The sequence below is a fragment of the Lonchura striata genome, chromosome 3 (assembly GCF_050655825.1).
Source record: "Lonchura striata isolate lonStrDom1 chromosome 3, ASM5065582v1, whole genome shotgun sequence".
Classification (NCBI taxonomy): domain Eukaryota; kingdom Metazoa; phylum Chordata; class Aves; order Passeriformes; family Estrildidae; genus Lonchura; species Lonchura striata.
In genome coordinates this window covers 26,759,330-26,783,021 of record NC_140705.1, presented here as the reverse complement: position 1 = coordinate 26,783,021, position 23,692 = coordinate 26,759,330, and the positions used below count along the sequence as shown (strand labels likewise).

The 23,692-nt window shown below is 34.8% G+C and overlaps 1 protein-coding gene across 1 annotated transcript in view; it reads left to right on the top strand.

The window, feature by feature from the left end:
• Positions 1–23,692, top strand: part of LOC110468097 (protein eyes shut homolog) — a 386,727-nt gene that overhangs the window by 243,317 nt on the left and 119,718 nt on the right. Inside the window, exon 24 of the mRNA XM_085574727.1 lies at positions 9,859–10,058. Within this exon, the coding sequence (XP_085430853.1) occupies positions 9,859–10,058 (200 nt within the window). The remainder of the gene's footprint in view (positions 1–9,858; positions 10,059–23,692) is intronic.

The window sequence follows — 23,692 nt, the reverse complement described above, 5'->3', positions numbered from 1 at the left end:
TCATCCTGTAGCACATAAAGAGGACCCACTCTGAAGTGGGAGAAAAGTGGGAGAAAGAAGGAGCACCAGAGAGGAGCTGGTGTGAACTAAGATCCCTCTCTCCTCCCCCATCTAAACTTTTCAGGGTGAAATGAGGAAGTAGAACATTTTGAAATAGAGTGATGAGCCTGGGAAGAAGTGGAGTGTGGATTTATGTTTTCTTTCTGTTTCTCATTGGTCTGTTTCTAGTTGAATGTAAGTTATTATTTTACCCATGTTAAGTCTGATTTTCCTGATTGTTACAGTAAATGGTAAGTTATCTCTCTGTCCTTGTCAATCTAGGAGCTTTGTCATCTTCTTTTCTTTCCTTGTCATGTAGGAGGAGGGAGAGTGAGAGAATGGCTGGGTGGCCATTACAAGGTCAGCAACTAAGATGATTCAAATAACCAGTTTAAAAATAATTTTTATGTGTGTATATGTATTTCCCCAGGCATGCTTGGATCTTTTTTCTTTACTTTTTTACCCTGGATTTTTTCATCAGTTCTCAAGAAAATACACTTCAAAGCTTTATCTAGTAGTCTAATACTTTTAGGTACAAAATAAGCACTATATATCTTTATAGTTTTGGCCTATAACTTTTGCATATCACTTACGGAGTGTGTATATTGGAACTTCTCTATCTACTGCAGTTTTCATTGCTTTTTCATTTATGGAATTAACTCAAAAACAAGGAACAGTAAAAATATATGCACTATATGAATCAATTTCAATACACATTATTTCCTTTGACATTTGTGTATTTTTGAAATTATAAAATGAATGTACATAACGGAAAATTGATCCTTCCTCTCTGATAAACATAGAATAATAATATGTGCAGTAATAGCAATTATGGTTAGACATTGCTTCTTACTTTTTTTGACTTGTTTCTTTACTATGAGGTATGAGACATGATTGACAAACGTGCTTCTTCCATGCTCAGTTAAGATGGCTCATCCTGTCAAAAAAGAAGCAAAAAGCATTTTGAGTCTTTACACAGGAGAATATTCATCTTGTTGTTGTTTTGGCTTGTATCTGATAGAAAGCTGTGATCTGACTGCATCCTAGATTTGTTTTATCTGGTTTTACCAATCTTTCCTCTCTATTTTCATAAAAGATATAAACAAGTGGTAAATCAGGAAAGTCAGCTAATTTTCTGTGCAAAGGCACCACAGCTTATGCACATGCCGAGGCTACTTCAAACAAATAAATATTTATTCATCAGGATCAGCCAGACTGGACAGAAGACATGGGTATTGCCAACATTGATGGGTGTACAAAGACCCTCAGATAAGGTGGATGCTTTTCAGGTCTCTCTGAGATTTTTCACACTCCTGAGTATTTTTACCTATTGCTTACTAGTTTAAAAAGCATTTGATAAAGTAAGTAATTTCTTGAAAGAAGCTAAACTAAGATTAACATAGCAAAAAAAAATAATGTGGTTTATGCACAAGATGCAGATAGGTAAATCTAAGAGTAGGAAGAGATACCCACTTTATTCTGCAAAACACAATATCTGTAATTGCAGACCCATGGGGCAATTTCAGTGTGTGTAATACTTCAGAGACATCTGGCTATGACATAGGAAGTTTATTTTAAGTCAGAGTGACTGAATTAGAGTATTTTAAATAGAAAATAATAGGAAAAATAGATAATATAGACTAGTGAAGAAAAGAAATGGGTGAGACCTACAAGAATGTTGAAGAGGAGTTTAACCCCCAAAGTGCTAAACCCTCTGAGGACATTCAACTGACAGGTATATTTATAATCTTTGACATGAGAGAATCCTATTGACTGATATCATAGTATGCTCTTGCATGACAGATACTCTAGCAAGAGAGTATAGCCTAAAGCTCAGGAATATTAAATTATTATATTCAGTTTCAGGAAAATAAACTTTGTAAAAGTGAGGCCTACAAGCATATTAACAGCTATTAAACAAATATTGTTAAAAGCCCAGGTAAAATGTGTGCTATAGCTGAAGAATGCAAAGTGGTTCAAAGCCCCTGCCTGGCTTAAGAAGGAAACTTAAGACTGTCACAAGGAAAAAAATTATATTTTAATAAATGGAGAGCTTGGATACATGGAAAGAATAGAAAAGTTTTCAAAACATATTAATTCAAATGTTGGTAGGAACTTCAAAAACCTAAACCAAAAATTTGAAAGTGTCTTTAAAAGGGCACTCTAACTTATAAAAGTCTGGAAGCAGGGAATAGGTGGGATTGTTTGATGGTGAAAGTGCAAAAATGTGCACTCAAACAGGGTTTGAGAGAAGCTTAGTGAATTCTTTGCATTTGACAAATGCCAGAAGGACCTCACAGAATTGAAAGAGGGAAAAGGTGGCAGATAATCTTCAGTGTAAAGTAATATTCTAGGGAGAAATATCCTCATTGAATTCAGCCTCGACTGAATGCAGCTGTCAGTTACAATTCAGGAAAGAAGATTTGGAACAAATATTGACAGTGAAGTCATTGTCTCAATCTACAGCCACAGCAAAGCATATCAAAAAACTTGCTGGACATAATCAGGAAAAGTATGAGGAACAGGACAGAGGACATGATTTCCCTGCTGCGTAAAACCAAGGTGGGCTCATAGATTGGTTAATGTGCACAGTTTTGGACCTTGCACCTTAAGGAGCACAGGTAGAAGCTACAGAGAGCAGCAAATATGTGAATTGCCTAGCTGACATATAAGGAGTTATTTAAAGGCTGGAAACTGTTCCCTTTAAATAGGGGGAATCAGAAGGAAATGTAATTAAGATTTAGAAAACCACTGCAGAGGAAGATAAATGGAAAATCACTTCCCCAAATTCTGTAGTGAGCAACAGACACTTGGGGGTACATGATAAAAATAAAAAGAAATATATATGGAAGAAACCAAACTACTTTCTTTCAGAGGAAGCAGAGAACACCTAGAACTTGCTGCCCCAAAGGCTGAGGAGTCTTATCTTATCTCTTGGTAGGTTAAGAAAACTTAAGCACCAAGTTCATAAATGAATGCTAAATGAATCAATCAGGGAAATACAGTTTATCCTGTCTGATTAGATGGTTCTGCCTGCTAAAGGGAGGATGCATGGGGCATAGATTTTGCTAAAGTGGCTTTTCCTCCATTACTACTATAGACAGAATACTGGGCCAGATGGAGCACTGGCCTGATCCAGTATGACCCTGTTTTGTATTTTGTATTATTGTCTCAAAATTAGATTTATTTTCATTATTTTTTTCTATTCTCCTTGTGCTCATAACACAAAATTTCAAGGCAAAACATTCTTATAGTTTTGAACTCCTTTTGAATTATTTAGGACAAAACCAACATTCTGAAAGCTCAACCCAAATTTTCCCTGATCAGTCCTCAAGATGTTGTATATTCAATCTACCAAAATAAAAAGTTTTTGGAAGTAAATAATTAAACAAAATGGATACATGATTATATTGACTGTAAAAAAAGTGTAATAATTTTACTTGTTAGAAAAACACACTTTATTTATAGTTTTGTTAAACATCAAATAGAAATATATCTGGACCAGTCATCTAAAGGTCTCAATATAAATGTCACACTTTTATATGGCATCAGTACTATTGAGATTTAACCCAAAGTATATACACTGTAAAATTAGATGGTTTTTTTCAAAATCTAGATTCAGCATGCATTAAAACCATATGCATATTATATTCTGTATGTAAAAAACTTTGTTTTAAAACATGAATTAGTTTCTAAAGCATTTATTTACAGACTTTTTTACTTTCTGCATGCTTTATTTTTTTATTTCATTCCAAACCCTTAGCCACATGGCTCTTGCTTATTAAAAACTTTCAATTTTGACCTGAGACTAGTGTTGTCCTATCATTAAGTGAATGGAAGCATGCTCTTTAGTGGTGCAATATATATATTTAAATTCCTTTCTTATCCCTTTCTTTTCTCCCCTTAACTCCCCCGGAAATCACCATAGTGGATTTGAATGAGCTCTCTTAAGAATTATTCCACTTTATAATTACCTTTCTGATACAAAGCAAAATTTCACTTAAATAAAAATAAGTCTATATTTACTTTTTTTTTGCATTGAATGACTTTTATAGAAATATATTTTAAAGATTAGTTAGACATATTTTTTTATTTCTAATCAGCATTTCCAAGGCAGACTAATGGAAAATAGCTCTTTCTGCTGGAAAATAATTTTTAAAAATCCAAACTTCCAAATTACACCTTTTTTTTTTTTTTTTTTTAAGAAGCAGTGTTTAACAGACATGTTATTTTTAAAAATAGTGTATTTTCACTATTCTTATTACTTTGCCAAATTGTGTTCCCTTAGAACTGTTTCAAGCTATGGATTGTGAATCTGATGATAATATAATGAAATATGTAGAAAGTTGGGTTTTTTTAGACAGAATAACTTCACTTCCAAAGACAGATGTCAGTATTGACCGACAGATTTGGATATGGAAGTAGTATGCCTTGAGCAAAGTGCCTTTCTAGGTCACTTGTTAAGAGTCCCAGCTTCAGAATAATTCCCTGCCAGAAGAACCAGTGAACTGTGCCATGCCAAGGTGGACTCTCCTAAGGGACAGTCATTTTCTTCCTAGTAAAAACAAGATTTCCTACACCATGACATTCAGAGAACAGGAAATACAAAGAAATGATAAATTATTGCACTGTAATAAATGTAGTGGATCTTGTATGACTTTAAAGGAGCTGCATAACTAGAAATCTCAGTATTCTTCCACTTTTTTGCCTTGATTTTTAATTGCCTTGCTATGCTAGAAAAATCAATAAGGACTTGCATTTACTGTAAACACAGTTTAGGAAAAATAAATCCAGAATATCTCCATTCTATTCTCCTGTTAGAAGTATGTATTTTCCATTCACTTACATCTCCATGGAAATTAATACTTGTATTTAACTTTTATTTGCCTGGAGAATGTTTTAGATATGCCTCAAGCCTTTCTTTTAAAACATAATGAGGTGGAAGATCAACATTTAGCAGTTTTACAGTGACTGATCTTCAGTAGTCAAGTTGAACCTTATCTCTTGCTGGATATATCTGGATTTGGGGAATCTCAGTGGTTATTTCCATGCTGACTTTCTCTGGGAGTTAAATACTCAATTTATAATAGTTTTTTGTGAAAATTACTGTGTATTGCCATTTTCTTTCTCTCTCTCAATTTTTTTTGTTGATTATGTAAACCTGAGAACACTCATAGAGCTATCAAGAATTCTGGAACTACTTATAGAAAAGAACTCACATTATTGCTTTTAATAGCTAGAAACAGATCTATACTCCATAAATTTGTCTAATAATGCTTAACCATTATCTACTATATTTTCATCAGTATAATGTGAAAATTATATATATGATGAAATAATGGTTTTGAAAAAGAATTCTATCCTAAAAATTCTATTGCTATTTTTCTTAGATTTAACTCATTGCGAAGTATTTTTTCTAGTACTTAAATCATGTTATAGTTTACATTTTTTACATGCTTTGTAATAAACAGATTCTAGAACTTGGCACAATGTCTCAGTTTCCACTAACCATAAAAAGAGAAATAATCACCTGTCTTGGTAAGTCAAAGTGTAAGTCTTCGTTCCCCTCTCTGCAGACTTAAGGGTAGAATTAGCCAATTTTTCCATAGAGAGTTCATGTTGACAGCTTGCCCATTATAATTTTAAAATCTTTTTCAAGTTCATTGCTGGTTAACAACATATAAACTCAAAGGATTCCATGTTAGGATATCTCCAAAATGGAGAAAGTCCATTCTTCACAGAAAAAAAAAACAAAACCAAAAACCCAAAAAACTCAGAATAAGAAATGCCTCATGCTTCACTCCTTGGAGGTCAGCTGTAAGAAAATTCAAAAGATATTTGGATGAGAATAAAGTGTGTCATACTAGTGAAGAGTTGATAAAAACTCTATACAAATTATTACAATTGCATAACTTTTATTTTGTGAAATCATTTATTTTATTTGCATTGGAACTTATAAAAGCCATCCCTGTTTTGAAAGATAAACTGGGAAGGAGAGTACTGGTATGCTGTAAAGTGCGAGTGCTGGGCATCTCTTACACATGTGAATAAGGTTTGGGAATAAGCAGAGCACTTCAACTGAAGTCAATAAGGGTGGGGCATTTTGGGGACAGTGCAAGCAACAAACCCCTTCAGAACAAGAAGATGAGAAGATAAGGTCATAGGAGTAGCTTTTCTGTCCTGGTTTCCTTGTCTGTGTGTGGCTGTAGCCCTGATTTGAGTGAAGCTACCCTTGAATGGAACAATTGAAACAGAAAGGGGAAAGGGGCAATGATGGCCACAGGAAAGCTAGGCATTACAGCTCCATTTGTACAGGTTACTTGCTCTGATTGGACAGAAAAGAAAGTCTTACAGCCTATGAACACCCAGGTGTGGTGAGCTCCCTTTTTCTGGCTGCCACACATCCACACAGCCACTCCTGCACTTTCCTTATCAGGAAAGAGTGAGGAAATAAGAAGAGAAGCTTGTGGGTCACGATAAGGACAGAGAGATTGGTCATGGTCACTGATTATTGTCACAAGAAAAACAGATTCAGCCCAGGAAAGAATAATTTAAATTACTGTTAATGAAAAACTGGAATACTTTCCTTCCAACCTGCCATAAAACATGTTTCTGCAGAGTCTCCTCTCAAGGGGCTGCAGCTCCTGCCAGGAGCTCTCCCATGGGCTCTCCCATGGCCTGCAACCTCCTTTAGGGCACATCTACCTGCTGTGGTGTGATGGTCACGCATGGGCAGTGTGGCCACGTGCTCCTGTGTGGTCCTTTGTGGGCTAGAAGGAGCCAACCTGCTTCATGATGGTCTTCTTGAGGATCTTCCCAGGGATCCCCTGGTGGACACTGCGTCCCCATTCTTCTACTCTGATCTTTCTACCTTCAAGGCTTTTTTTCACACTTGTTCCTCACTCCTGTCTCCAATGCTTTTCCACATATTTTTATACACTTCCTAAACATGTTGCCACTGCCCTGGCTGTGGGCTTAGCTGCACCCAGCACTGCCACTGCCTCCTGCTCACAGCTGGTCTAGCCGAAGGTGCCCCATCATACAATGAGACTTTCAGTGTTCTCAGAGAAAACTAAAAATGAAAGTAGGGCTTGAAAAAAAATGAAGAAATCTTAGAGAATAGTAATTAAAAGGAGTACTGGACATCTGTAGAAAGTCCTGAAGAAGAAAACAAGTTGGGAGCCGAAGCTACGTTGTTGCCTTGTGACCTCTCAGTGTTATGACTGCTCAGTGGGCCCTGGAGGTCTTAGCATGTTCTCTGCTTTCTAAATGGAATAATTCTGCTGAAAAGTCCAACTCAGAGCTGAAAGTAATTTTGTGCCTTTTGGGAGGAGTTTAATTTTGGTATTATTCTTGTGGTGGTCTATTTTTGGTTGATTGGTTTTTTAGTTTTTGGGTAGTTTTTTTGTGTCTGGTTTTGGTTCCTTTTTTGTTTGTTTGTTTGCTTGTTTCTAAATATTTATTGCTAGCAAACTGTTGGTAGAAGTTGCACAAATACTTAAGAGGTTTGCTATCAGATCAAAATTTTGTTTCTGAATCTTAAAAATTATGTATTCTTCAATTCCTGTTAAAATTAAAGTTCCAGATTTAGTAAAGATTGAAAAGATTCCATGAAAATAAGAAACTACAAATTTAAGTATAAATAAGTTGGTAATTGTGACACTCCTATATATAAACAAATTTATATTTTGGAAAAGCTAAAATGACCCATGTTTGTGAATATTATTCTTGGGAACTGGGCAACTGAAGTGACCAAGAAAGTATTTTTCTCCTACTGTACTGAAGAAGAGAGACAACATGAGAGACAGCATTTCTAGGACTGAGTCCCTATCGTTGCTCTGATTTGGCAGCTCTCTGATTAGGGGTCATAGTTAAGATTCAATCTCCTCTTATATAAAGGAAGACGAAATGAAAATAGCATTGGTGTTTCAATGAACTTGTCTTCAATAATCAGGGTAGCTGGGAATTTTCCGCAGAGCCAACTATTTCCTAACATCATGCTGTAAAATCAGTCTCTGGTGGGATCTAAGATAAGCAAAACTTGGTAACAGTTGTGTTGTGACTTCAGTTTGTCATCTCATGTTCTTGTTCTTTAGACTACAAGCTACAGCATTTGGTGGTAGTGTGGTAGCTCATCAACTTTGGGATAAAGTTATTTGTGGCATTTTTAACATAGTTCTGTCTTTATGCTGACAAAATTTTCTTGAATGAGTTAAGAGCAGTGCAGACTAACACGTCTCTGGTAATAGTGTACTCTGGTTTTTTGCAAGTCTAATGACAAACTTAACTGCAGCACATCAAGATGCACTGATGTCAATGCAAGTGATAGGTGTGATTTCTTTCCTACAAAATGTCTGACGTTTATCTTACTGTAAATTCTTAAAAGAACAATGTTCTTAAAAGAACATTTCACAGAAGAAAATAAAAAGGTTTTGTTCAAAACTTGGTACAACTGTGATAGTGAATTATGAACTTTATTCTGAGCTTTGAATTTATCCTTAGTTACTTTAATGATTTCAGTATTTTTTGTTTAACTTCTGAATCATAATTAAGTAAAAATTTGATACATTAATTAATGAAGATTTAATTTATTCTGCTAATGAGAATAAATAAATTTTGGGTTTGTAGTGTGGAGTAGAAGTGAATAACAATTAAGAAGAGTGGACAAATTAATGGAATAGAAAAAAAATAAGAGAGTTGGAAATGAGAATTGAGATTTTTTTTAACAAAAAAGAACACTACTGTCTGCCATAAAAAAAAAAAAAGTAACTAATATAGCAAAAGACTACTTCTAGAACACAGACACAGAGATTTTGGCAGTCTGTAGGGCGATCTCCATCTTCCTGTGGGATATATAATTCAATTAGCTTATGTAATGCTCACTAATAAATCATCATATATACACCCAGCTGGAGAGCTTATAGGAAAATAAGCTGTTTTCTCACAATTCCCCATGGGTATCTGCATTTACATTCTGGCAAAGCTACTGTAGTACCTGCAGGAAATGTGAGAGCCCTTGGACATCCTTAAAGAATTAAACCTTCTAAAGTTATAGCAATGTGAAAATAAATTTAAAATACTGGATTTAGCTAGACTATTTGGGTTGCAGCTGCAAAATACAACTCCTTTGGGACACAGATAAAAACTACATTTCTGTGATCAAGGGCAAACACACGTTCCTTGCACTGTCTATTGCACTAACTAAACTCTCCTGTAATTCTGGAGAAATATTAACTTGCTGCTAATTTGTCTGGTTTGAATTTGATGATTTTTATATTAACCTTATCAAAGGAAATTGTTATGTGAACACATAAACATGTTTCTATTTGCAATATTAGTCATTAATTGATAATGAGAAAACATTTATCAGGAAATGCTGATAAGAGGCTTGTTTGCAGTTATATACTTATCTATATAAGTAATTCTATATTTTGTCCATAATCGCCTTACTACTGTGTTTCTTCCACAGCAGTAGCCCCTAATGTAAAAAATTAGAAGAAATAATTGTAGGACTGTGGCTCAAAAAACATGCTTTAAAAATTTAATCATAATTGGGATTGCATACTTTTGGTTGTAAGACTGCCTATATAAAGCTATATCTGCATATCTGCAAGATTAATGAGTAGGAACAAGCATAGTGAGTATGAGTTGTAATCATTAAAAAAGTTGTGTCAAAGTGTAAATTTTTCTTTTGCAGACAACAAAATGTTAGATACTTTTTCTAATCTCCAGATTCAGTCTCTTGCTCTTGTTGAGCTGAATGAGTAATTAATAAGCTTTAAAGATGTGTATTCAATGTATTATTATTTCTCTTCTCAGGAATGTGAATCTGCTCCCTGCATTAATGGTGGTTCTTGTCAAGATGCCATCAATGCATTTGTTTGTGTTTGCCTGAGTGGCTACACTGGCAGGTTTTGTGAAGTTGATATTGATGTTTGCAGTGAGTCCACACTGAACTCAGTTCTTTGTTACAATGGAGGTGTATGTGTTGATGGACCTGGAAGAACGTTTCATTGCAGGTTAGTATGAACACTGTCATATAATTGCTTAACTTAATACACATTGGTTTGCTAATATTTCAGGGCAGTACTGATACCATGTGCACTATATGAACTCAAATGGATTTGGTGCACAATCTTGTGGTCAAAAATATTGTTATCTTAAACCATTCATTGCTTAACATGTGTGGAAATGTCTAACATAAAGTGACCCTAAAATATTTAAAATTATTATGTTACTGTTATGTAGGTACTCCTGTGTTTTATACTCAAAGGAAAAATGAACTTGCAATCAAATTTAGATGACAGGTAATTTACATACTATATGTGCACAGACACATATCCAAAACAACGTTTTAAGATCCATCATCATCATTCTCCAGCTGTTAGACTTCTGCCTAAATGCATGCAATTTTATATCTTGCATACTTTTAATATGGGTTTAAAATTAGGCTAATTTATAAACTTTTTACATTATTATGTCATATCTTAATATCCAAGTCCCTTTTCAATTGCTACATTTGTAGAAATATTAAATACTGAGAACTTATTTCATAAACATTCTTAAAACAGAAACATAAATATCTTCTCCTATCAAATCACATGTTTAAGGTCCCTCTGGGTACCATACTCCAGTGAATCAGCTGCAGCACTCAGTTTAGTGTCATATGGAAACTGGCTGAACGTGCCCTTAATCCCACTATCTATGTCATTGATGAAGATATTAAATAGTGTTTATCTCATGACAACTCAAAAAATATCATGGTTTAGCTTAGAGCTTTCAATACATGCTAAAGTAATTCACACTCTCTTGATTCTGCAGTGGGTTACTATCTGCACAAAGACTTCTGTTGTGACTCAGATGTCTCATAACCTGTTTCGCTCATTATTTGATGGCAAATTTGAAAATTCAATCCTGTGCAGTCTCCTGTTTCTTTTCCCAGCTCTTGCCCACTCTAGACTCCTTTTTTCAAGCTTAAGTACTGCAGCACCCTTTCATCTTTCACAGATGAATCCTCTGAATTAAATGAAATTGGCTATATTGTTTCCCTTTTCTGCTTGAGATTTTACACCAAACATTTTAAGGATATTTACCTTGTAAGTGCTTCTGACCCCAGCATTGACCATCAGGAGGACTTCATGGAACCACATTCAGGGAACTTGAAGGGAATTATAATCCGAATTTTTAGTGTTGCCAAGATTACAAAGGTTTTCATGAGTGTTATAATACTACAGTAAGGTAGGTTGATGTAAGATACAGTTGTGATCCTGAAAAAAGAAGTGACATATTTGATATAAGTCTCTTCTGATGGGGTCCAGGGAAAGGACTTTTTTCAGCTGATTTCCTCTCATATATTGATATGCTTTAGAAAACAGACATAATTCCCTTTCTTATCATTCAGCAGGTGCTACAGTTCCAAGTAATGTCTACAAATAGAAGTAAGAAACATAAAAAGATCATAAAGTCAGATTTGCTATTGTGCTGTGAATGTTACAATGTGAACCCGACTCCTTTTGTACCCTTCCATTTACGTTTTAAGCAGTCTGAACATTGCTCATGTACAAACTGAAGGATAGGAGTTATATGGAGGATAGAAAAGTGGAATTCAGAAAAAATAAAGGAGAAATATTTCCTACTGTAGCAAAACAACACAAACATTCAAATAAATAATGAGTCCTAATGCCTGTTATATACTGTGGAATGGGCAGCAAAAGGACTTTAATCCAGTATTGCTTGGAGTCTTCTTGTTTGAAAGACTTGGGATGTCTTGGGATGTTTCAGTTTTGTGGCTGGCAGATCAAAAAATAGGAAGTTGTGAAAATGGTCCAATAATGGGCAAGTGTCAGGTTGTCTTAACTGTGAGCACCACTGCCAGTTTCATCTATGATGTATGTGATATTTTACTCAGTAGTACAATGAACACTTCAATTTTCCTTGAATTACATATGAATCAATTACATGAACAACCCTACAGGCTCCTTGTGAAATTAATATGAAAAATACCCTTTGAGATAGTCTTTGAATTGTGTGTTATCTGAAATATCTTTCCATCTTCAAACCCTTGGTTTAAAAATAAAACAACTCATTGGAAATGAGAGGGATGCTGGGAGTTGTAATTCAGTTCTATCCTGGGCAGATTGCCACTGAAGCAGTGCTTCAGGAAACAGATTACCATCTGAAAAGCTGCCCACCAACCTTCCTTTGTATTTCAGTCTTCTCAGTTAAAGGTGCTGGCTGCCACAACAATAAACACTGCATGAATCAGCAAATTAATAATAAAGATAACATTGGGCTCAGGGGACCTTTCAGAAGACAATTTAATCCAATAATCATATGATTGATATAATGAATATGTAATAGGAATGCCAAAGCCTTTTCATGGAATGCTCCAAATATTCTGGGGAATAGAAACTGTTTACATCTCCACTTCTACATCCTTTAGTCCCTGACCATTAAGTATGTTTAGCTTGGGATTTCAAAATATAGGCATAATAATGAGAAAAAATATTCTTCCTTCCCGTCTAATTCTTGCATTGACCTTTTTCAAATGTTCATTTCCAGTACTTCCTGCTGATTAGGTTCAGAATTCATAGACTCTTGGAAGGATTATCTGTGTAGTGCTTTCGGCCTGATCAGGTGAAAAAAATGTCAGCAGTCCTATGACAGGTCTTGCCTTAGATTATATTCTTGAATATTATAGCTTCATTGGACTTTTTCAGCACTATATGTGGTTTGTAAATGGTGGTGGAACATATGTGCTTTGTATAATTTAATGTATTATTGTTTGTGGGTCTGACAGATGCGTACCACCACAAGTAAGTTTAATTCTATATTTTGATTCACAAAGGAGGATTAGTGCTTTTTAAATCAATTTTTTTTTTAATCTATTTGACTACATATTTTTTCAGTACTGAAGCTTTTTTTGGCAGTGTCTTTACAAGATTATTTTATACTCAAGACAGGTAAGTGTGAATAGTTGATCAACAGAATTACTGATCAAAAAATGTGAATTTTTTTCTTTCTTCAGCTCATGAGATCTTAGGAAAAAACTCTAAAATAGAATTGTTATTCTACATTTCCTCCAAATAAAATGCAATTATTTTTAAACATTCATTATGATATCTACCTACCTATTCTTCTATTCTACTGATAAGGAAGCTGGGTTTAGATTTTAGAACATCTTGTTTTGAGTGCCCATGTGCTCTAATTTTCTTGATCTGTTTGAGTAAGGAGCAGCAGTTCTCATAATTAGCTAGGACCTCTACAGGGATCTAGGAAAGAGATTAAAACAATTCAAGCATGGCAAGACTGTATGAACAAAAAACTGGAGTCTGGAAGATGTATTATCCTGTGGCAGTGGTATGCAGACAGCATATAAGAAATGGTAATGTATAATGGTTTGTCTTAGAGCTTGTATAAGATAAACAATATACTACTGGTATGAAGCAAACAGTTGTGGGAGGACTTTAGTGTCAGCATCAGTGCTTGGCACCAATCGACAGTGGATGGGAACTGACTGTCACCAACACTTTATCATCCTACTGCAAAAATTCCATACCTTCTCTCTGTGAGTTCCCATGGGCAGCTTCTCACAACTCTGACTCCTTTTCTCTTCCTTCCACACAACCACCTAACCCTAACTGTCCCTATCATAACCACCCGATCCTTACTCCTCACAGCAGCACAACCAGACAACTCCAGCTCTCCTCTCAATCACCTAACCCACTCCTTTATAACACCCATCCTTACTGTGACCTGCTGAGGTCAAGGCTGTTCCTACTCTTTGGTAATTAGTGCAGCTGCAACTCCTCAGGGGCGAGGTTGCCTTCAGCACTATCTCTTGTCTCACAATCCATCCTCTCACACCTTAGAAGTGCAGTCTTGAAGGGCAACCTAGGCAACTGTATCAAAAAAATTATTTTTCAGAATCAAACTTGTTTAGTATTTGTTAAGTATTTTTAATCAGAAATGTGATTTATCAGTACTGCACATTCAGTCTTTTACCCCAAAGGAAATAGAGCTATTCTTTGGAATTGTTCATGTCTACTGTATACCTCCAGGCAATATGCAAAAAGTTCTCCTCTATTTCAAAAGACTTAACATGGGGAAATTTACAGAGCTGTGTGCCCCCATCAACTCAAAAAGTTATTTAATAGTAAAGTATTTGTTTTGAGGCTTACTCAGGTCTTGTATGCTGGGTAACAGAAAAAGCCTGCTTCTGCTAGAAGATTGCTAATTGAACAAGTAATTTTTTAATATGGAAGAAGCAACATCACTGGACCATTAGAATCTCTTAAAACTGGCTTAAAGTCATAAAACAATAGGTTCTCACATTTATATGAACTATGAATATATATGCAGTACACTCTGTTTCGTCTATGACAACAGATGCCACTCCATTTATATGTAGATAACAAGATGGATTTAGCTGATTTCATAATTGACTACCTAGTACTTAGTGAAGCATGAATATTTTAGTGTTTGCATTGTGTGTATGTATATTAGGAGTGTGTATGGATTCAATCTAAGAACCATAGAACCCTGTATGCTATTTCCAGCAGTGGCCATAAGGGGATTGCCAGGAAAAAAAGTGAAATGTACACGTTATTTGTCCTCCAGTACTTTCTTATGTTCTCTGAAATGGGAGTTTTCCTGAGCCTGTTTTCATTTGTTCAGTAAAAGTCAGTGAGTGTCTACTTGTACCATCTTCCCTTGAACTATATATAAACTTTTCCTCTGAGGAGGGGGCTTTACCTAGGCAATCTCCACAGATCCCTGCCCATATCAGCTGTCCTGTGCCAAGATGGTACAGCAAACTGACCCACAGGTCTTATCTGTTGCATGGAGGAATATCTCCCTCTTTTAAAATTTTAACTGCTGCCAGCTTTATCCTATATTTAGTGTGGAAAAAGAGAATGAAAATATGATTCCAAGCCAAGCATTCCTTATTTTTGTGGGCCACTGCCACATTGCTCTATACCTCTTCCTTTCTAGGGTAAAGGTTTCTTGTTTCCCAGTCCTTCCTCCTTCAGAAGCCAACATAAACTTTTAGTCATCCTTGTTGCCCTTTCCCAAGTCTTTTTAATGACTATTTTTCCTTTACTAACACAACAGGACAAGAAGTACACACAGTATCCAGGCTGTGAGTGACTCTGCAATTTATACAATGGCATGGGTTTATATCTCCTTCTCTATTCCTCCCATAACAAAAGCTTTTCATTGATGCTGTGAGGAAAGGGAACACAGGTGTTTCAGTACCATTAGCTGGCTGATCACTAAGTTGCAGCTTCCATGGAGAATAGTTAGACAAAGTTAGCATGCTACGTGTGTCTATACTACTGTATGTATAATTATTTTATATCTAGGTATATGTATATGCAAATGCATATAAATATGTGTATACATGGTTTTTTAGTACATTATACTTTATTATTTAATCAAAATCTTATTCTTACCATTAGATAACTAAGAATATGAAATTATGTTAATCTTAGTTTCTAGTTATTTATTCATTTTATAATGACAAATGCTGCTGTTTTCATGTGAAAAATACCAACTGTAACACTATCAAATGAAATACTATAATAAAAATACACATCATGTCCTATATTTTTCTTGCTTACATGACAAGAATATAAGGGAAAAAAGAACAAATGCATCATAGTCCTTATTTGATAGTTGCTAATATAAAAAACTGCATTTAATAACTATTAACATGCCCCTACACTTTGAACTATAAACTTTGATTATAGTTCTGTAACTGTAATCAAAAGAAGGTTAATATGTAGTTAAAAAAATAGTTCTCTAAATCAATTATTTTCCAGAATAATTTTAGAAATATTTTTGAGAAGAGTATTTAATTTATATATTGCTCTTTTTTTATTCTGTTGCATGAAGGATAAAGGAATCTACCACAGTCATAAGGAGGCAACAGGTCTGTTTTAGAGGGGCTGTGCCTGTATTACCAAATTAACCAGAAGGTCAAGATCACAGGATTTGGAATAAGTATGTAAACCTAACAAATAATGTATCTGAAGGTGCTTAATGTGTACAATATGCCTGACAGAATACCTGTATCCTTCTGGGCAAAGGTAGAGGAAAATTATCATTCTGTCACTCAAGTGGATTACATGTTTTGATATTCAAACATATCAAACAATTTTAATTACCTACTGTGATATTTAGCTAATTAAATAAGAAAAGGGAAATATAGAAATTTGAAAATTACTAGAAGCTGTAAAAGTGGAGCATGAAGAAAGGCAAGACATTAAGACACATATCCCAAACGTGACCATATATATTTTTTTTTAATAAATGCATGGTCAATATTTTTTCAGCCTTTTTTAGTGATATTTTCTTTTTTCTTCCTCAGCCTTTACTAGTGATATTTATAATGGCAACAACAACTAACTTCACCTAGTTAAAATTACCTATTCTCCTTATCATTTTAGTGTTCTAAAATTCAACAGTAAAGTGCAATCTGCTAGAGAATTAGCATTGTCTACAAAAATGCAGACAGCAGTGTCTGGAAATGAGGCACTAAAATCTAGTAGGAATAAAAACACACCCAAAAGCAAAACACAAATCTAATACAAATCACCCATCTGCCCAGTCCCAGAATAAAACCGTTTTAAATCTTCCATCTGAATAGCTATTGCCAATTGTTATATTGTATTTTTTAAGCAAACCTTTAAAAAATTCATTGTCTTAAAAAGACACAGGATGCCTCTACCCTATGTATATATTGGTTTGGGGTTTTGGCTTTGTTTTTATAGCTAAGTTGTTTTGTGATTTTATGATACAGAAACCAAATAAAAATAGCTAGTGGGAATCACATTCACATCCTTATTATACAAGGGACTGAGCAGGTGGGAATGTACCTGTAACAGAACATTTATTTTTTTTTCTAGTTATACACAGAGAATATTTAATTCAAACTTACCCAAAACATGAATGCCTAAGTAAAATCCAAGACCTAGAAAAATATTTAAAATTTCACAGTGCTTTATGATATAATATGCTGCTTATTTATTCAGCATTCCATGTGAAATACTAAAGCATGTTATAAGTGGTTTAAAGACATGTCATTATTGATATTTTTGCTGTTAATCTTCAAATCTTTGTGATATTTGTAGCATTCTTTTTTTTCTTTCTAAAATGTATATTCTAAGAACATGTACAAAAATGACAAATGCACTGCTAAGAGTATTTTATAGTGACTATTTACAAAAGCAGCAAGAAACCTATCAGAATTTACATCACTTAAAAATAAGATTACTATACTTGGTTACATTATATTAACAGGTCACATAATGTGACAGCTGACAATGTTTAATATGTTATTCAAAATCCCTTATTTACTGTTTTGCAGAATTCAAATTTACTGGCATTTTGGAAACATAAGAAATTTCATACCTTGTACTTGTGTGACAGCTCTCAAATTGAAAAAAAAAATGTCTGTGCTTCATATGAGGTCTGCTAACTCAGACTACAAGACAACAGTTTACTTTAGAATCCTTGAGGGTATTTTTTAATATTTAGATGGATATGCTCACTTTTTACAATAAAAATTGTTACAAGAACTATCAAAAAGCAATTAAAAATATTACTCCTAATTTTAAGACCAAGATAGATGTATTACCATTTCAACTTGTCTGTATGAAAAAGGCTTATTCTAAACTTGTCCGTTTACCTTGTTAGCACAAAAAATTTTAAAGCCTGTCTATTTCAGGTCATTACTTCAAACAACAGAATTTCTGCAGGTTTTATTTGATGGATTGAATGATTGATTTATTTTGCTTTTTAAAGTGCATTTATTGAAGAAGTTGCAGGGTAGCTTCTGCCTATTCAATTTAACTGTAGACTGCATTTAACAAGGTGAGTAAATGAAGCAGGTTTGAAAAAATTTAGAGCATATATTATTTTTTTTTTTTCTTAAAAAGCAAGCTCTCATTGTCCTTCAGATGTATAGACTGATGCTTTGTAGAGATGGGCAAGGGCATAGACAAGAGAAAGAGAAAGGGAAAAAAGAGGGTATTATCCAGGTAATGAATATTGCTTTATATGTGTCCTTATTTTGATTTCTTCCAGAACTCAGTTTATCCAAAGTGAGTATAAATCATTCTGGATAAGTCTCCCTGAAACACTGTTTACTGCATAATTGCACATGCTCTTTTTCTCTGTGAACATTACTGAATATGTTCTTCAGATACTAGGTACTTTGGTTCCTACTAAGTATTCCTATTATTTTTCTCATTTTCTCATCAACAATCTACTTGTGATGGCCTTACAGTAAGAAATGTATTTGCTCTTTTCTCTCAATTAATAAATAAAGAGAACAGAAAGACTTCAGGGAACAAACTCGGTCATCTTTGCTTTCCAAGAAAATGTAGAGGACCAACAGTAAGTAATTGCAAAGCTATAAAAGTAAGAAGCATAAATCATAATTCTTTACTGCCAGTGGTCTGTTGGAATTAATTTTTATTTTTATTCTAAATATTAAACTGATTTGGAAAGGGTAATAAAAACTAAAAATAATAACATGCAGAGGGCTGAAAAAGAGGGAAGAGACTGTGGTCATCAGCAATTCTTTGACTATGTTTGATTATTTTCTTCATCAGCAAACAGTTAACTCCTATTTTAGTTTCTCCCATCTATTTAGTAATGCTTGATCCAAGGTTTAGAAAATGTTAAAGGTGCAATTGAAAGGTGCAATTGGAAGGTGCAAGCCAATTTTCTATCCCACTCTTACTTGCATGTTGGTAAAAACATTTGTTCTGGATTGTTTTGTAAATCTCTTAACAGTTTTAAATATCTCCAGTTACCTAGATTAAGAAATTAAGATGGCACTCTAGGCGCTACATTGGCAATGCGAGCAGTGAAGTTAGCATGGAATGGTAAACTTTTAAAAAAACTGTATGCTATAAACCTTGTGCAATGCCGTAGTTGTATCATTGTAATACATTCTCTGGAGAGGTTTCAGGCACTGGGAAAAAAATGAGAAGTATCTGCTTTTCACTCTAAGTCTTGCCACATTTGGCAAACAAAAACAGTTTGAACTGAGAAATTAAATTTATAGCTTACTGGTGAATAATCCCAACAATCTGCAGGCTTGTTTCCTGAAATTCTCTTCAATGGGAAGGCTACCAGACATGTTACATTAGGCACTGTTGAAAATTTTTCTGGTGCAATATAATTGAATGAAAAAATAGAAATTAGGTAGTGGGGAAAATCGGACAGTGGAAGAAATTCTATGAATGCCAATATTGGTGACAAATATTGTTTTCACTTGTTTTGAAGAAATGCAAATTTTCCTTTTTTATTTAAAATCTTAATTAGATGGATAAACCATCTCATACTGTGCATGTGCTGAAAGACATGCCAGGGATAAAGACCACATTGGATCAACAGAGAGCTGTGGTTGGAACTCAGGAAAAGAAAAAGGAGAGTTTGTGACCTTTTGTGACCTTTAGAAGTAGGGGCAGGCAATTTAGGAAGAATTACAAAGATGTCTACCTGGTCTAGTTGAAAGTGTCCCTTTCAAGAGCAGTTAGAACTAAATGATTTTCAAGGTCCACTTGCAACACAAATCATTCTATGATTTTCTATGCTGTGAGGTTATACAGGTAGAAAATTGGAAGCACCAAAGCCCAAGTTAAACTTAATCTTCCTACTGGCATAAAAAAATATTTCTATAAATACATTAGCAACAAAAGGAGGGATAAGGATATAATTCCTATATTATTGAATGCGAGGGGGGAAACAGTGTAAACCAAGGCACACAAAGCTGAGGTACTTGATGCCTTCTTTGCCTTAGTCTTTAACAGTACCTGCAGTTGTTACAAGAATCAATAGCCTGGAGAAAAGGGACCTGGAGGTGCTGGTTGATGGCCAGCTGAACACGAGCCAGCAGTGTGCCCAAGTGACTCAGAAGGCCAGTGGCATCCTGACTTGTATCAGAAGCAGCATTGCCAGCAGGATTAGGGAAGGGGCCACTGCCTCTGGTGAGGTTGCACCTTGAATTCTGTGCTCAGTTTTAGGCACCAATGATAAAAAAAGACAATGAAGTGCTGGAGCATGTCCAAAGCATGTGGAAAAAGGGTCTAGTCAGTAAGTCCAATGAGGAGCAGCTGAGTTCATAATTATTAAATGCCCCTGATTAACTTTCTGTCCTTTGAATATTTGGAAATGGATTCCAAGATGCCTTGCCCATGACCTTTCCAGGGACAAAGATAATTGGCCTAATAGTGTGCAGTCTTCCATTCTGCTTTTTCTTTTTGAAGGTAAACATAGTATTAATCTTCTTCCAGCTAATAAATCACCCAAGGCCACTGACACCTTATTTTCTATGTTGTTATAAGTATTAAAACAGCCATTATATTTTCCTCACAAATTATCTTTGTTTTTCTTAACTTACTGTGGGTGGAACCACTGCTTTAAGCACAATAGAGAAGTACCTATTTTCATTGCTGATTCCTTCATTTACACCACAGCAGTTAGGAAACTTCAGGTACACACTTTTTAAAAATTTACAATCTTTATAAAACATGGTGACAATAACCCTTACCCACCAGCATATAAATTGTTCTCTTATAGTAGCTGCACAATTCATCTACCTTTGTCTTATTGGTTAGTGAATAACAAATGAAGGCAATCCAGATGATCATCATAGCATACCTCTTAATGGAAAAGTGTATTACATCAGTTACCATTTTCTTTGGATTCATGCATAATACTACCTATAAGATCCCATAAAAGAATTCATTGTGCTATTCTGAAGTCTGGCAGCCATTGCTTATTTTGCTAGTTTTTGAGTGGTTTTGTTTTCATTTCTGATTTTGTTTTTGCTGTTTGTTTTTGTTGATTTTGTTTGCTTGTTTGTTTGATTTTTCTCTGACACTTATTTCATGAAATATTATATAGATATGTCTGGAAAGAGGCTGCTCCAAGGTCTGTCTTCCAGAAGCATTTGTTTAGTCTTACTGTCTCCTTTTCCATCTTCTGAGTTTTCTCTAAGTTGCCTCCAACAGCTACTGTGCTTAACATTGCAGAGGTCATAGAACCTATAAATGGTTAATTTCCCACACTATAAACCCAGCTGGAACATCTCTAAATATTTGAATAGACGCTTTACTTGGATAGAGTGGTAAAGTCAGTAACATGAGCTTTGTCTTGTAGTTCAGTCACAAGCATATAAATACCTACAATGAATTGCTATCAGTAGAAGAGAATAAATAACAGCATCATACCACCTTAGTCAATTGTCACTGTTGTAATTGTTATACAATCAAACTGGGCCAAATGGAGCAGTCTGTGTAACACTTTAGTGGCCTCTAATTTGCATTGTCTTCCCTGAATTTATTCTTTAGAGCTGTAGAGCTGTGTGAATAGATTACAATATACCAAACATATGTAGCTAAATTACCATTTACTGCTGCTAACTCTCTTTTTCCTCTTTGGTTGATGTACAGTACAGAAACAAAAGACCTAAAAGTAAAAATCAATGCTTCCTAATTTTGAGAGCTTTTTGGGTACTAGTTTGAGTATGTCACTGACTGATACAGAACAATTGACACCTTTGGGGATAGGATCTAAATAGCTTCCCAGATTGAATTCTCAGTAATGAAGCTCCTGTTGAAGATGAAAATACACTGTTAAATCTGTTGTTGAGTACTATGCTGACAGTTCATTTGGTCTTGTTTCAAATCTGTGGATACCTTTTGAAAAGCAATAACAAAATTTGTAGTAATTATGTTATATTTCCCTTTGTTTTGAGGGAAATGATGAACGTTTCTTCCTGAAAAAAAAAAAAAAAAAAACAGTTAATGACATAGGCAGACTTTGCAATTGCCTCATTGTGGCAAGTGTGCAGACTTAGAATCTGAAGTAAAAGGAAGACAAGCCCGGACCACTAATAAGTGTGTGAAGGATGCTACCAGTATGAATCTTTTCAGAGAGCTGAAGCAGCATGTGTGGCACATATTGCTGAGATTATTCAGAAATTGAGAGCAAAGATGAATGCATGACCTGCTTTCAAATGAGAATGAATGCAGCTCCTGGTAGCTCAGCATGATGTTTTCTTTAGATTCAGAACCAGCTGCTTCAAAACAATAAAGAAAATCCTCTCCAAGCTATATCCATCCTTCAAATAGGAGACCAACAATAGCTGGCAGGGAGTGGAGGAATTCTGCATTGGCTTTCACTATATTATTTCAGACATCCCCTTTTCTCATGATTCCTACAGTAAAATCCCATTATGAAAACTGACATCAGCAAGACTACATATATATTTATACTCACATATATGCATATTTATGTACACTACTTTGTTACAAAAATAGTGTTAATCTGGAGAAATAAATGAATAATCCATATTTCCAGTACTAAATACTGTATAAGTAGAGTTTAAGATATATATTTAAATTATTACATTAAACCTTATCACTGGAAGTAAAAAAATAATGTGCCTTTGCATGGAAAAATAAATTTTGTTTCTGAAGCAAATGATGACTAATGACTTCTGTACATTGCTATAAATATGTGGGCAGAAGACTTGATACACAAGAAATCTTCATGCTGTTCAGAAAATATATATAGTCTTCAATTCAGAGCTACTGAATTTTATTTTTAAAAATGTAACATTGAAAATGTTACACTAAAATATAATAGCATAAACTGAAGGTAGTGCAGATATTAATGGTTCTTCAGTGTCACTATTTACTGTCACTATTTATTTTATGTATAATAACTTTGAAATAGTGTGACATGGTGATTCTTTCCCTCTATTCCACTCTTGTGAAACCCCAGATGGAGTGCTGCATCCATCTCTGGGGTCCCCAGCACAGGAGGGACATCAGTCTGTTGGATTGAGTCCAGAGGAGCCCACCAAGTAGATCAGAGGGATGAAGAACCCCTCCTATAATGAAAGGCTTAGAGAGCTGGGATTGTTCAGTCTGGAAAATAGAAAGCTTTGGGGCAACCTAATTGTGGCCTTCCAGTACCTGAAGGGAGCCTACAAGAAAGCTGGAGAGGGACTTTTTATAACATGTAGTGACAGAACAAGGGGAAATGGATTTAAACTGAAAAGAGGATAGATTTAAATTAGATTTTAGGGGAAAAAATATTTACTGTGAGTCATGAGACACTGAAACAGCTTGCCTGGAGACATTGTGGATACCTCATCCTCAGAAATGTTTAAGGAGGTTGGATGGAGCTCTGAGCAATCTGGTCTAATGAAAGGTGCTCCTGTCAGTGGCAGGGGATTGCAAATCTTTGAGATCCCTTCTAACTTAGGCCATTCTCTGATTCTATGATTCTATGACAGATGTAGCATGAAAGAGGATGTTAAATGTTATGTATTTGACACATTACCATTATCATTTAACATTACCACAATGTACATGACACACATTCAATATTTCATTTTTAAAATAATATTAAAGTTTGTAAGTTTTTATGATTTTCATTCATCTTTTTTTTTCCAGTTTGAATTGATGTTTCCTCCAAGCAATGCAGTTGATGTTTCCCCCAAGCAAAGTAAATTCTTGTGTTTCTTTCAGACGTTCCTGTTAGTTTGACTTTGTATCATGCACACAATATACTGCATAGTCAAAGAAAAAAAGCACCAATCAAGAGGACAAAGCCTCTTCAATAG